This window comes from Rhinopithecus roxellana, chromosome 19 (assembly GCF_007565055.1).
Source record: "Rhinopithecus roxellana isolate Shanxi Qingling chromosome 19, ASM756505v1, whole genome shotgun sequence".
NCBI lineage: Eukaryota > Metazoa > Chordata > Mammalia > Primates > Cercopithecidae > Rhinopithecus > Rhinopithecus roxellana.
In genome coordinates this window covers 43,290,832-43,302,881 of record NC_044567.1, presented here as the reverse complement: position 1 = coordinate 43,302,881, position 12,050 = coordinate 43,290,832, and the positions used below count along the sequence as shown (strand labels likewise).

At 43.8% G+C, this 12,050-nt stretch overlaps 1 protein-coding gene across 1 annotated transcript in view; it reads right to left on the bottom strand.

The window, feature by feature from the left end:
- Positions 1–604: 604 nt before the first annotated feature.
- The window catches only part of DHX8 (DEAH-box helicase 8), a 43,624-nt gene continuing 32,178 nt past the window's right edge, over positions 605–12,050 (bottom strand). Inside the window, exons 17-23 of the mRNA XM_010376238.2 lie at positions 11,815–11,955; positions 7,378–7,533; positions 4,464–4,601; positions 3,848–3,976; positions 3,174–3,370; positions 2,520–2,699; positions 605–1,303 (exon numbers count right to left, since the gene is read on the bottom strand). Coding sequence (XP_010374540.1) covers positions 1,084–1,303; positions 2,520–2,699; positions 3,174–3,370; positions 3,848–3,976; positions 4,464–4,601; positions 7,378–7,533; positions 11,815–11,955 — 1,161 coding nt within the window. The 3' untranslated portion in view covers positions 605–1,083. The remainder of the gene's footprint in view (positions 1,304–2,519; positions 2,700–3,173; positions 3,371–3,847; positions 3,977–4,463; positions 4,602–7,377; positions 7,534–11,814; positions 11,956–12,050) is intronic.

Sequence of the window (12,050 nt, the reverse complement as noted above, 5' to 3'; positions counted from 1 at the left end):
AAGGAGGTGGCCATTCCCCAACCAAGTGCTAGGAAAAAACCACTAAGAACAAACCCTGAAGCACACATACTGGGCAGCACAAACCAGCTGAGAAGAGAGGTGTTATGTTTGTTTTCTGTTTGGGGTGGGGAAAGGGAGGGGTTGACCATAAAATCCCTTTGTTAAAATCCATCCAGGACCTCAGGGGAGAAAAATAAAAACAAAATAAAATAAAAGCTGTGTTGTTACTTAGTATGTTTCAAAAGCAAATGGGACATGCTGCACATTGTGAATGGCAGGAGATGGAGGGAGCAAGGGGAAACCTTCTGCATTTAATATGTGCCATCTGTAACCACTCAGGACTCCAGACTGAAGTGCTCTGTGGAGAGGACATGGTTAATCATGGGGCGATCTCCCAGCATGGCCTGGCTAGTGCTGATGCTGAAAGACAAGGCTGGAGGTCTGGGCTGTACGTTCTGAGCGCAAAGAGGCCCTGTGCTCTGGTTTTAGGGGATTCAGGGGATTCTCATCATGTGCACCAGAGCACAGATACTAAATCTCCCCCACTCTGAGCCCAGGCCAGTATCCTAACCTTTCAGCTAAAAGGAACAGTCACAGAAAACCATTTTTGTTTCCTTAAGAAAATAAATATTTCCAGGAGTTCAAGCCAAAGTACAGGGGCTGGAGAGGGGGTGGGAAGTGGGGCAAACACTTTAGATGAGCACAGTAGCTCCTGCTAGCTGGGGCATTAGGGCCCTTACTATGTCCCTGCACAAGATGCTCACCCACTCCCCTTTCCCATCCTGGGGCTACACAAATTGTCCCTTTCTTGAAGTTGATGCAATGTGTCTCTGTGTTAGATATGAGCTCCCAACTGGCCCCAAGGACTTGGGGTGATGGGGGCTGGAGGCTCTTGCGAAAGCCAGGCTTAAATCCCTGTTTCTATTTTACCAGCAGGGAAGAAATGAGTCAAGTTGAGAAAATGCTCAGTTAAGACAGTCAGTTACAGCACAGTTGTATCCTCAGGACCAGCCTGTCATCAGTGAGAATAAGTCCAAGCCCCGGGTTACTGCTGCTGGAGAGGCAAATGAACAAGCTCGCCTTTCAGCGCCGTCGGAAGGCCCGGGATATTCTCCAGGCGTTGGGTTCCTCATAGCGGTTGTACAAGGGTTCAAGACGCTGTTGCTTCTTCTGTTTGCTTAGCTTAGTTGGGTCTGAGACCTTGAAGAAGGCTGGGGCAAACTCCACAAGCCACCGAGGGTCGATGGTGGTAACTTCACGCATGTATTCCTTGGTGGTCAGCACCAGCTCATGGTACACCACCCTGAAGGGGGACAGAGATAGGACTCAAGCCTCTGGATATAGGCCCCACTCTATAGTCGACCTGGTCCCTAGTAGGCCTCAGCAGCGCTTACATTTTATCCTCTTACTTCTCCCGTCTGACCCCTACAAGACTGCAGTCTGTTTATGACAGTCACACCCCAATACTGAAGCACCTGCACACCTCTAACCACAAGAAAGGTCTCAGGCGAATATGTTCTAGTCCTGGCTCTGGCTCTTAACTAGTTAAGTGACATGGAGCCAATCACATCCCTTCTCTAATGTGTTTCTTGCTCTATAAAATGTGAGGGTGGTTTATTAGAATGTTTCCACAGAATTCTAGGGCTCTGAAGAGGGGCCTCACACTGCCACAAGGGATGGAGAAGGCCAAACATGCAAGGAGCCACATTTCTAACCCTTCTACTGTGATAACATAGTGGTTTTAAATCAGTTTTGTATTAGGGTTCTAGATAGAGTCCAATTTTTTAAAAATGCTACTTTAAAACAATTTTTTTTTAAACTACATCACCAGGTAGTTGTTTCTTTTTTTTTTTTTTTTGAGATGGAATCTTGCTCTGTCTCCCAGGCTGGAGTGCAATGGCGCGATCTTGGCTCACTGCAACCTCTGCCTCCTGGGTTCAAGCTATTCTCATGTCTCAGCCTCCCAAGTAGCTGGGATTACAGGTGCCTTCCACCACGCCCGGCTAATTTTTGTATTTTTAGTAGAGACAGCGTTTCACTATATTGGTCAGGTTGGCCTGGAACTCCTGACCTCTGGTGATCCACCCGCCTTGGCCTCCCAAAGTGTTGGGATTACAGACGTGAGCCACTGCGTCCGGCCACTAGGTAGTTTTTTGTTTTTTTGTTTTTTTTTGTTTTTTTTGAGATGGAATTCTGCTCTCGTTGCCCAGGCTGGAGTGCAATGGCTCACTGCAGCCTCCGCCTCCCGGGTTCAAGGGATTATCCTGTCTCAGTCTCCCGAGTAGTTAGGATTATAGGCATGCCCACTACACCTAGCTAATTTTGTATTTTTAGTAGAGACATGGTTTCTCCATGTTGGTCAGGCTGGTCTCGAACTCCCGACCTCAGCTGATCGGCCCACCTCAGCCTCCCAAAGTGCTGGGATTACAGGTGTGAGCCACTGTGCCTGGCCACTAGGTATTTTTTTTAAACCACAATTTTTTTTTCAACTAGGTCTCACCCCTATGATGTCCACCTACCATTCTGGCTGTCTGTTGAAGAGAGCACTGGAAGGATGGATATAGACCACCTGCTGGTCGATCAGTGTCCGGTAACCCTCCTGCGGGTCTTTCTTGGCAGCATTACGGAAGAACCCACTGCAGATGGCCTTCTGCACTCGGACTGTGGACTTGCCACAGGAAACAACATCCAGCTTGTGTCTATCAAGATAGGACAAAAGATGTGAGCCCACTCGGCTTTCACAGGTCTATTTTCCACAATGACAGTGCCCAATACGCCTATCTTGGGGTGCCCAGAGAAGTTACCAGGACCTTTCTTCCAACTCTAAGTGTACTACAGAGGCAGTTCTACACAGTGGGCAGATGGAGGCACTCAGAGATGGGTACTTTGTTTATACAGGTATATACAGTAATAATGTTCCAGAGGGCTGCAAACAAAGAGCATTTTTTCAACAACTAGCAATCTTCCTCTTAGGAACTTTCTGAGGTAATTCTCAGCCATACCCTTGCTTGGGGAGAAGGAATATAACAAAGATGGAAAAACTGGAGGAAAACGGTTATGTGAGGACCAAGAGAAAAGGTGCCTATAGCTTTATAGGTACACACAGAGATGAATGGACATGATACTCAAAGCGGTTCAACTCCAACATGGAGTGTCATCAGATTCTGGCTTACCTGTCCATTATGCCTAACATCTGCTTGCGAATGTCCTGGGCCCGGCGCAGGGAACGAGCCTGGATAAAATTCTCATAGCACCATGGGTTGGAGAATTTGTTGTTCTTCCAGGAGTTGTACACAGCTAGCAGGGTGAGGTGGTCCCCTTCAGTCTGGTGGAATTTAGCCTTCTTCTGATCTGCAAGGGCTTGTTTATCCTGTCAAGCAGTGGGACAGAGGAACATTTCTGACTCAACAGCTACTAACTGAACATGGAGCAATTCTAGGGAGCCCTACAGGACCCTATCAAAAGTGTCCACATCAGGCTAGGCATGATGGCTCAGGCCTGTAATCCCAGCACTTTGGGAGGCTGGGGCAAGAGAATCACTTGAGGCCGGGAATTTGAGACCAGCCTGGCCAACACGGTACAATCCTGTCTCTTACTAAAAATACAAAAATTAGCAGGGCATGGTGGCACACGCCTGTAATCCCAGCTGCTCTGGAGGCTGAGGCAGGAGAATCGCTTGAACCCGGGAGGTAGAGATTGCAAGATCATTCCACTGCACGCCAGCCTGGGCAACACAGTGAGACTCCATCGAAAAAAAAAAAAGTCCACATCAAGCATTGGAATGGCAACAGGCCAACTACCCCAACTTCACAGCACCCCCATCTAAACTTGGATCTGAACTTCCTACCTTGGGCCTATAGAAGACGTTCTGCACAGACAACATGGATACAATGGTCAGCATTTCCTCACTGCAGCCCAGATGCACAGACATGATGAGCATTTTGCATAGCATTGGCTCCAGAGGGAACTCTGCCATCTAGAGGGAGAAAAAAAAACTACAACTGCTTCCCTGTGGAAGACACATTCGGATTCACCATAGCAAGACCTTGGTCAGAGTGGGTAACAACACAGATTTTCCCAAAGCATAATGATGCCTTGGGATGCCTTTCTCTATCAGAAGAATGCTGTTGTTTATTATTTTCCCAAATAAACTCCAACGGGATGTATGTGACCAAGCACATAACTACTGCTGGGGTAGGTGAGAATTTTGCAGATGCCATTTCTAATTAAGGCCACATTCAGTAATACATCCTGAGGCAAAATTAACTGTGAACACAACATCTTTTTGTATAAAGAAGAAACAGTTTAAAGTGATAGTGGAGAAATTCAGGTTAAAAACAAACATTTAGCATTCTACTCAAAGCTTATCCATGGCCTCAGCCTGATTTTGTACAGACCGAAGGATGTGAAAGGCTGACCAGGGAATCTGCCCAAAAGCACAGGAAGTTAAGTCTGTCCCTTACCCGGCGGCCCAAGCGAGTGAGCAGGCCCTCGTCATCCAGGGCTCCCAGTGTGTACAGCTGCTCCATGGCTGTGATCAAAGTTTCCATTGGTGGGGCATCCATGAAATCAAAGGACAGCAGATCATTGATACCCATGGCCTAGAACAGAAAGGAAGAAGGCATGTGATAAGAGGGTCAGTCTAGCCAGTGTCAGCATGTGGGGAAGCTACTTGTTACTTTATTTCCCATTTCTTCAATTGCAATTAGGAAGCCACTGGTGAGACTGGTGGTAATTTCCAGGGCTGGGCCACATAAAACTCAGACCACTATAAAAGAAAGCACATACTTGAGACAGAGTCTCACTCTGTCGCCCAGGCTGGAGTGCAGTGGCCCAATCTCAGCTCACTGCAACCTCCATCTCCTGTGTTCAAGCGATTCTCCTGCCTCAGCATCCCAAGTAGCTGGGATTACAGGCACCCGCCATCATGCCCAGCTAATTTTTGTATTTTCAGTAGAGATGGGGTTTTACCATATTGGCTGGGCTGGTCTTGAACTCCTGACCTCAAGTGATCCGCCTGCCTCAGCCTCCCAAAGGAAAGCACACACTTTCTCAGGAAACTTTTTGAAAGTACTCTCTCAGCTGGGCATGGTGGCTCACACCTGTGAGCCAAGGAGGCAGAATCGCTTAAGCCCAGAAGTTGAGACCAGCCTGGCCAACATGACAAAACGTCTTCAAAAAAAAAAAAAAAAAACAAGCCTAACACTCTCTCAAAATGACAATACATACAACTCAACAACAAAAGGACAAACAACTCAATTTAAAAAATAGGCAAAGAGCTTGAATAGATATTTCTTCAAAGAAGATACACAAATGGCCAACAAGCACATAAAAAGATGTACATCATCAGTAGTAATTGGGGAAATGCAAATCAAAACCACAATGAGATATCACTTCATACCCACTAGGATGGCTATAACTTTTTTAAAAAACAGAAACTAACAAATGTCAGTGAGAATAGGAGACATGGGAAACCTCATGCATTGCTGGTGGGAATGTAAGATGAGGTAGCCACTGTAGAAAAGCTTGGTGGTTCCTTAACAGGCTAAATATAGAATTAGCACATGACCCAGCAATTACACTTCTAGGTATATATCCAAAAGAACTGAAAGCAGACTCAAACAGATACCTGCACACTAAGGTTCACAGCAGCATTATTGATAATAGCCAAAAGGTAGAAACAATCCAAACGTCCATCTGCTGATGAATGGATAAACAAAATGTGGTATATACATACAACAGAATACTATTCACCCTTAAAAAGGAATGAAATAAATGGATAAACCTTTAAAATAACATGAATAAATCTTGAAAACATTATTCTAAGAGAAACAGGTCAGATACAAAAGAGTATTGTATGATTCCACTTAAATGAGGTTATCTAGAATAGACAAATTCAGAGAGGCAGAAAGTAGACTCTTACCAAAGGATAGAGGGAGGGGGAAAGGGGAGTTACAGTTTAAAGGGTACAGAGTTTCTGTTTGGGACAATGAAAAGTTCTAGAAATGGATGTTGGTGATGGTTGTACAACATCGTGAATGTATTTAATGCCACTGAATTGTATAGTTTAAAAAGGTTACAATAGTAAATGTCGCTATGTATTTTACAATAATAATAATAATACAGTCTACCAGCTTGTCCTGTCTCTTGCATACATCATTTCTACTACACATCTATGAGGGACCTCGTACCATGTTAGGTGGGAGGGATATAAAGATGGCCAAGATATGACCCCTGCTTTCAGAGAGTTCATACTGGGTTAGAACTATGTTCACAACACCACCACAGTGCAATCTACACGCCTGGCACGTAGCAGGTGTTCAATACATTAGTTAATTTGATGAATAAAAGAAACGACTGAATGATGCATGATTCAAGTGTGTATAAAGTGTGATGTGGTAGGACCTAAGCTTTGTATTTCTTTCTCATAAAGTGATCGTGACCATAAACACAGCAGGTGTTCAATAAATGTTTATTGTGTGAATAATAACTATCAGGAATTATGTTAGTAATCATCAAGCACTGTGCCAAGTACCTTTACCTACATTATCTCACTTATCTTTCCAACAAATACTATTAACAGCCCCCTTTTCAGAGGAGAACACAGAGCAGAGGGCAAAGTAAATAACTTGCCCAAAGTCACACAGTTTGGAGCTGAAGTCCGAGCCACAGATGCCTCTCTGTTGGCACTCCAGAGACTGGAGCATGTTTCTTTTCTCTTTCCAAAGCTCTGTTTTAGCCTCTTTTACAGGGAATAAATAATAAATGACAACAGAGCACTCTGCACCAGAATGTGCTAGGGCTCCAGGGTAGCATCAGTGTCGGGGGAAACGCCATCAGCTGGGAAATTACTCATATGGCTCCTCCTGCCAAAAGAGAATGAAGTCCTCACTGGGGACTGAGAGAGGAAGAACAATGATTCAGAATGAAAACCAAGTCCCTGAGAGCCAGTCTGAAATCTGTATTGACAGTTCCCTTGCAAAGTTTTTGAACAGGATTTTTTTCTCTCATTCTAAAAGAACAGAACTGGATCTGAGCGCTAAAGTGGTTGAGGTTAGGTGTGTTTGTCCACAGTTTGGCATTGATTATATTTTTCTAATTTCCTTTTAGAAAATGCTCCTAACTAGAACCTTTTACAACCTAATATCCTGCTGGCTGTTATGGTAAGAAAAAAATGTGTGTTCACAGCAGACATGCCAACTTAGCCCCAGACCTGCCGTGAGAGGCTGTTATCACAGCCATTTGCATTTCACTCAAAGGGACTGGTTTCATGAGGTTACTAAAGTATTTAACAAGGTTCATAAAACTGAGATTCATTTATGAAGGCCAGGATTGGACTGTTCCACTAACCCATTCTAACAAGACAGTGATTTCTACCTTGAGTGACAGCACTGTGCTTGCTAAGTTGGTTCTCTGGATTTCCGGCACGTTTGTGGTCAGCATTTCATCTCGGTAGGCACGTTCTGTGTACAGCCTGTAACACTTTCCTGGGCCTGTTCTCCCAGCTCTGCCAGCTCGTTGCTTTGCCTGAGCCTAGAGGGGTGGGAATATAAAAGCAAACTATCTGTTAAACACTGCTTAACAGCTTTATCCAGGATATCTGTTAAAAGGGGGACAATTAGCAACTGGCAAAATCAGGAATGGGGTTGATTTCACTTCCTTTGGGACCATTTCCAAAACTACCAATGCTCTTATCTTCCCCTCTCCATACGCAGCACTTTGGGGAAGTTTGTTCAAGGGAGGCAATACAAGCAGGGTTAATGGAAGAAATATTATACAGATCTCAGACATATATCTTCAAAATAGTGTGGCACAATATAAAAGAGAAAGCATAAAACAAGATGACAGAGCACCATCCCCACAGTTATGACCAAAAATGTAAGTGAAATAAATAAATAATGTCAATCATACCAATGATGACTCTGCAGTCATTTTAAAAATCATGTTTGCAGGCTAGGCATCATGGCTCACGCCTATAACCCCAGCACCTTGGGAGGCCAAAGTGGGCAGATCGCCTGAGCCCAGGAGTTCAAGACCAGCCAGGGCAGTATGTTGAAACTCCATCTCTACAACAAATACAAAAATTAACTTGGTGTGGTGGCTCACACCTGTAGTCCCAGGATTCAGGAGGCTCAGATGGGAGGACCACCTCAGCCTGGGGAGGTTGAGGCTGGCTGCAGTGAGCTGTGATCACATCACTGCACTACAGCCTGGGCAACGACAGAGACTGACCCTGACTCAAAATAAAATAAAAAATAAAAATAAAAATCATGTTTGCGATGTTAAATGACAGAAGAAAATGTTCACTCACATTAAATGCAAAATGCAAGTTACAAAACAACATAAAATAATTTTATAAAAAGTCTTTCTATATCAACTACTAGAAGGAAATGACTAGGGGAAAAAAACCCTAAAATGTTAACAGTGGCTAACTCTGATAGTAGGCTTGCAGATGAGGTCTATTTTCTTTAGACTTTACCAAATATTGAACATGTATTATTCTAACGGGAAAATTAAATACTCAAAAAAATATACAAAACTGCATATTTACTTGACTACTAAAATTGCAACCATGAAAGAAATAAACATGAAAAAAGACAGGAACGAAAAACAGCAAAATGATGACAGTGGAGGTAGGAGGATGATGGGTAAATTTTTTTCTTCTATTTTTCAAAAATAGTATAACACTACTTCAAAAACACCAATTTATTTTATTACAAAAAAATGTAGTCTAGCCATAGGTTGCTAGGAAACCATGAATAGCAATCTGAAGAGGGTCGTTTTCTGACAAAACCATCTGTTGTGACAAACAGTACCAGGATTTACAAATTACTATGCCAGGCCGGGCGCGGTGGCTCAAGCCTGTAATCCCAGCACTTTGGGAGGCCGAGACGGGCGGATCACGAGGTCAGGAGATCGAGACCATCCTGGCTAACACGGTGAAACCCCGTCTCTACCAAAAATACAAAAACTAGCCGGGCGAGGTGGCGAGTGCCTGTAGTCCCAGCTACTCGGGAGGCTGAGGCAGGAGAATGGCGTGAACCCGGGAGGCGGAGCTTGCAGTGAGCTGAGATCTGGCCACTGCACTCCAGCCCGGGCGACAGAGCGAGACTCCGCCTCAAAAAAAAAAAAAAAAAAAAGGCCGGGCACGGTGGCTCAAGCCTGTAATCCCAGCACTTTGGGAGGCCGAGACGGGCGGATCACGAGCTCAGGAGATCGAGACCATCCTGACTAACACAGTGAAACCCCGTCTCTACTAAAAATACAAAAAAAAAAAAAACTAGCCGGGCGAGGTGGCGGGCGCCTGTAGTCCCAGCTACTCGGGAGGCTGAGGCGGGAGAATGGCGCAAACCCGGGAGGCGGAGCTTGCAGTGAGCTGAGATCCGGCCACTGCACTCCAGTCCGGGCGACAGAGCGAGACTTCGCCTCAAAAAAAAAAAAAAAAAAAATTACTATGCCAGTTCCAAACCAAAAGATAGGTTATGAAAGGACAACTAACCACACAAGTCCAGGCAGCAATCACACACAGTGGCTGCCTTCTCCAGCATTCTACAGACGCCACTCTCCAAATCAGGACAGGCATGTGTAACTAATTTTTTGATCACCATCACCCTGACAAGTAGTATAGAGCATACAAGCTGGAGCTGGCTACCCAGGTTTAAATCTTGGCTCCACTAGCTCTGTGATGTTAGGCAAGTCACCTAACCCCTGTGCCTCAGGGTCCTCATCTGTGAAAATAATATCTACCACATAGGATCAATGCAAGAATGCACTGAGTCAATGCATGCATCTAGGACGTTAAGTACTAAAAGTGTTTGCTATTATTGGGCCGGGCATGGTGGTTCACCCTGTAATCCCAGCACTTTGGCAGGCCAAGGCAGGTGGATCATGAGGTCAGGAGATCGAGACCATCCTGGATAACAGTGAAACTCTACCAAAAATACAAAAATTAGCTGGGCATGGTGGCATGCGTCTGTAATCCCAGCTACTTGGGAGGCTGAGGCAGGAGAATCACTTGAACCCAGGAGGCAGAGGTTGCAGTGAGCCGAGATCGCACCATTGCACTCCAGTCTGGGCTACAGAGCGAGGCTCCATCTCAAAAAAAAAAAAGTGTTAGCTATTATTATTACTTAAGTTTCAAAATAAAAATAGCCTTATGGCTTTCACAAATTATGAAAGTAACACATACCCATTGTAAAAGATTAAGACAACATATAAAAGTATAAAAGAAAATGCACATCACCTACTAGCACCACCCATAAATAATCTTGGCTAACATTTAGACTACGTGCTTTCAATCTTTGGCATACCTCACTCACACACACTCTGTAGAACTGTTCACCATCTATTTTTAAATAAAAATTGGATTACATCATTCATGTTGTTTTGTAGGCTCACTTTTTCAAATAAAATATTATAGTTACATGCTTATATCATTAAATACAGATACACACCACCATGTTAATGCCACCAACATTCTATGGCATGAATATACCATAATTTATTAAACTACTTCCCTTTTGGAATACATTTAGAATTTTTTCCAGGTTTCCCCAATATAAACAACGCTTCAATGAACATCCTTTTCCATTACCTTTGGACATGTATTCAATCATTTCTAACTTTCAGATACATTCCTAGAAGCAGAACAGTTAGGTTAAAGAGATGAACCTTTAAGTTTTGGATATACTGTTGCCAAACTTCTCTCAAAAAAGTGATTGGTAACTCATTTTTAAATGTAATTTAGGCAGGAAATTACATTTTACCAAATTACCAAAAAACCAGAAAATCATGTAATTTATTATTATCTTAGATATCTCGTAGCTAAGCAAAGTATTTTAGAAAATAAAGTACTGATTTTTCCATCTAAAGTAGGTAATATAGGGTACTAGGATCCAAACATTTTTATGTTCTAGTTTTATGGGGCATTTAAAAAAATTATTAGTATTATTTTAGAGACAGGGCCTTGCTCTGTTGCCCCCCGCTAGAGTGCAGTGGCACTATCCTAGCTCACTGCAGCCTCAGATTCCTGGGCTCAAGTGATCCTCCCACCTCAGACTCTTAAGCAGCTGGGACCAGCGGCACATGCCACCATGCCAGACTAATTTTTTTTTTTTATTTTTTGTATTGACAGGGTCTTGCTATGTTGCCCAGGCTAGTTGAGAACTCCTGGCCTCAAGCAATCCTCCCACTTCAGCATTCCAAAGTGCTGGGATTACAGGTGTGAGTTACAGGGTCTGGCCTTATGGGGGCATTTTAATGGTGAAATACTATTCTAAAGATTAAAAACGGCCGGGGGTGGTGGCTCAAGCCTGTAATCCCAGCACTTTGGGAGGCCGAGGCGGGCGGATCACAAGGTCAGGAGATCGAGACCATTCTGGCTAACATGGTGAAACCTCGTCTCTACTAAAAAGTACAAAAAACTAGCTGGGCGAGGTGGCGGGCGCCTGTAGTCCCAGCTACTCGGGAGGCTGAGGCAGGAGAATGGCGTGAACCCGGGAGGTGGAGCTTGCAGTGAGCTGAGATTCGGCCACTGCACTCCAGCTCAGGCGACAAAGCAAGACTCTGTCTCAAAAAAAAAAAAAAAAAAAAAAAAAAAAAAGATTAAAAACTTCAAGGATCAATCAGACTTGGGGGATAAAAAAAGATTAAAAACAAATAACAAAAAACCCTTTTATCTCATGTCATTATAGTACCCAGTATCATAAAAGTTCATCTTTGAAAACAATCAAGTTTGAAATATATAACCATAAAAAATTTCAGAAAGGCCCTAACCAGGATTATCAGGAAAACTGTTGATACAAGCCGTCATACCTGAGAAATAGGCGTTACCACGAGCTGGTCAATCCCTGTCTTGGAATTGTAAACTTTCTGCTTCACAAATCCTGGGTCCACCACATAGTAGATACCATCAATAGTCAGCGATGTCTCTGCAATATTGGTGGCAATCACAACCTGCAGGCAAGAGGGACAAAGCTGGAGAGAGGTGCCAAAGTATGAAATGGTTCTTCATACCCTGAGATATGAAATGTTTCTTCTGAACCCAGATA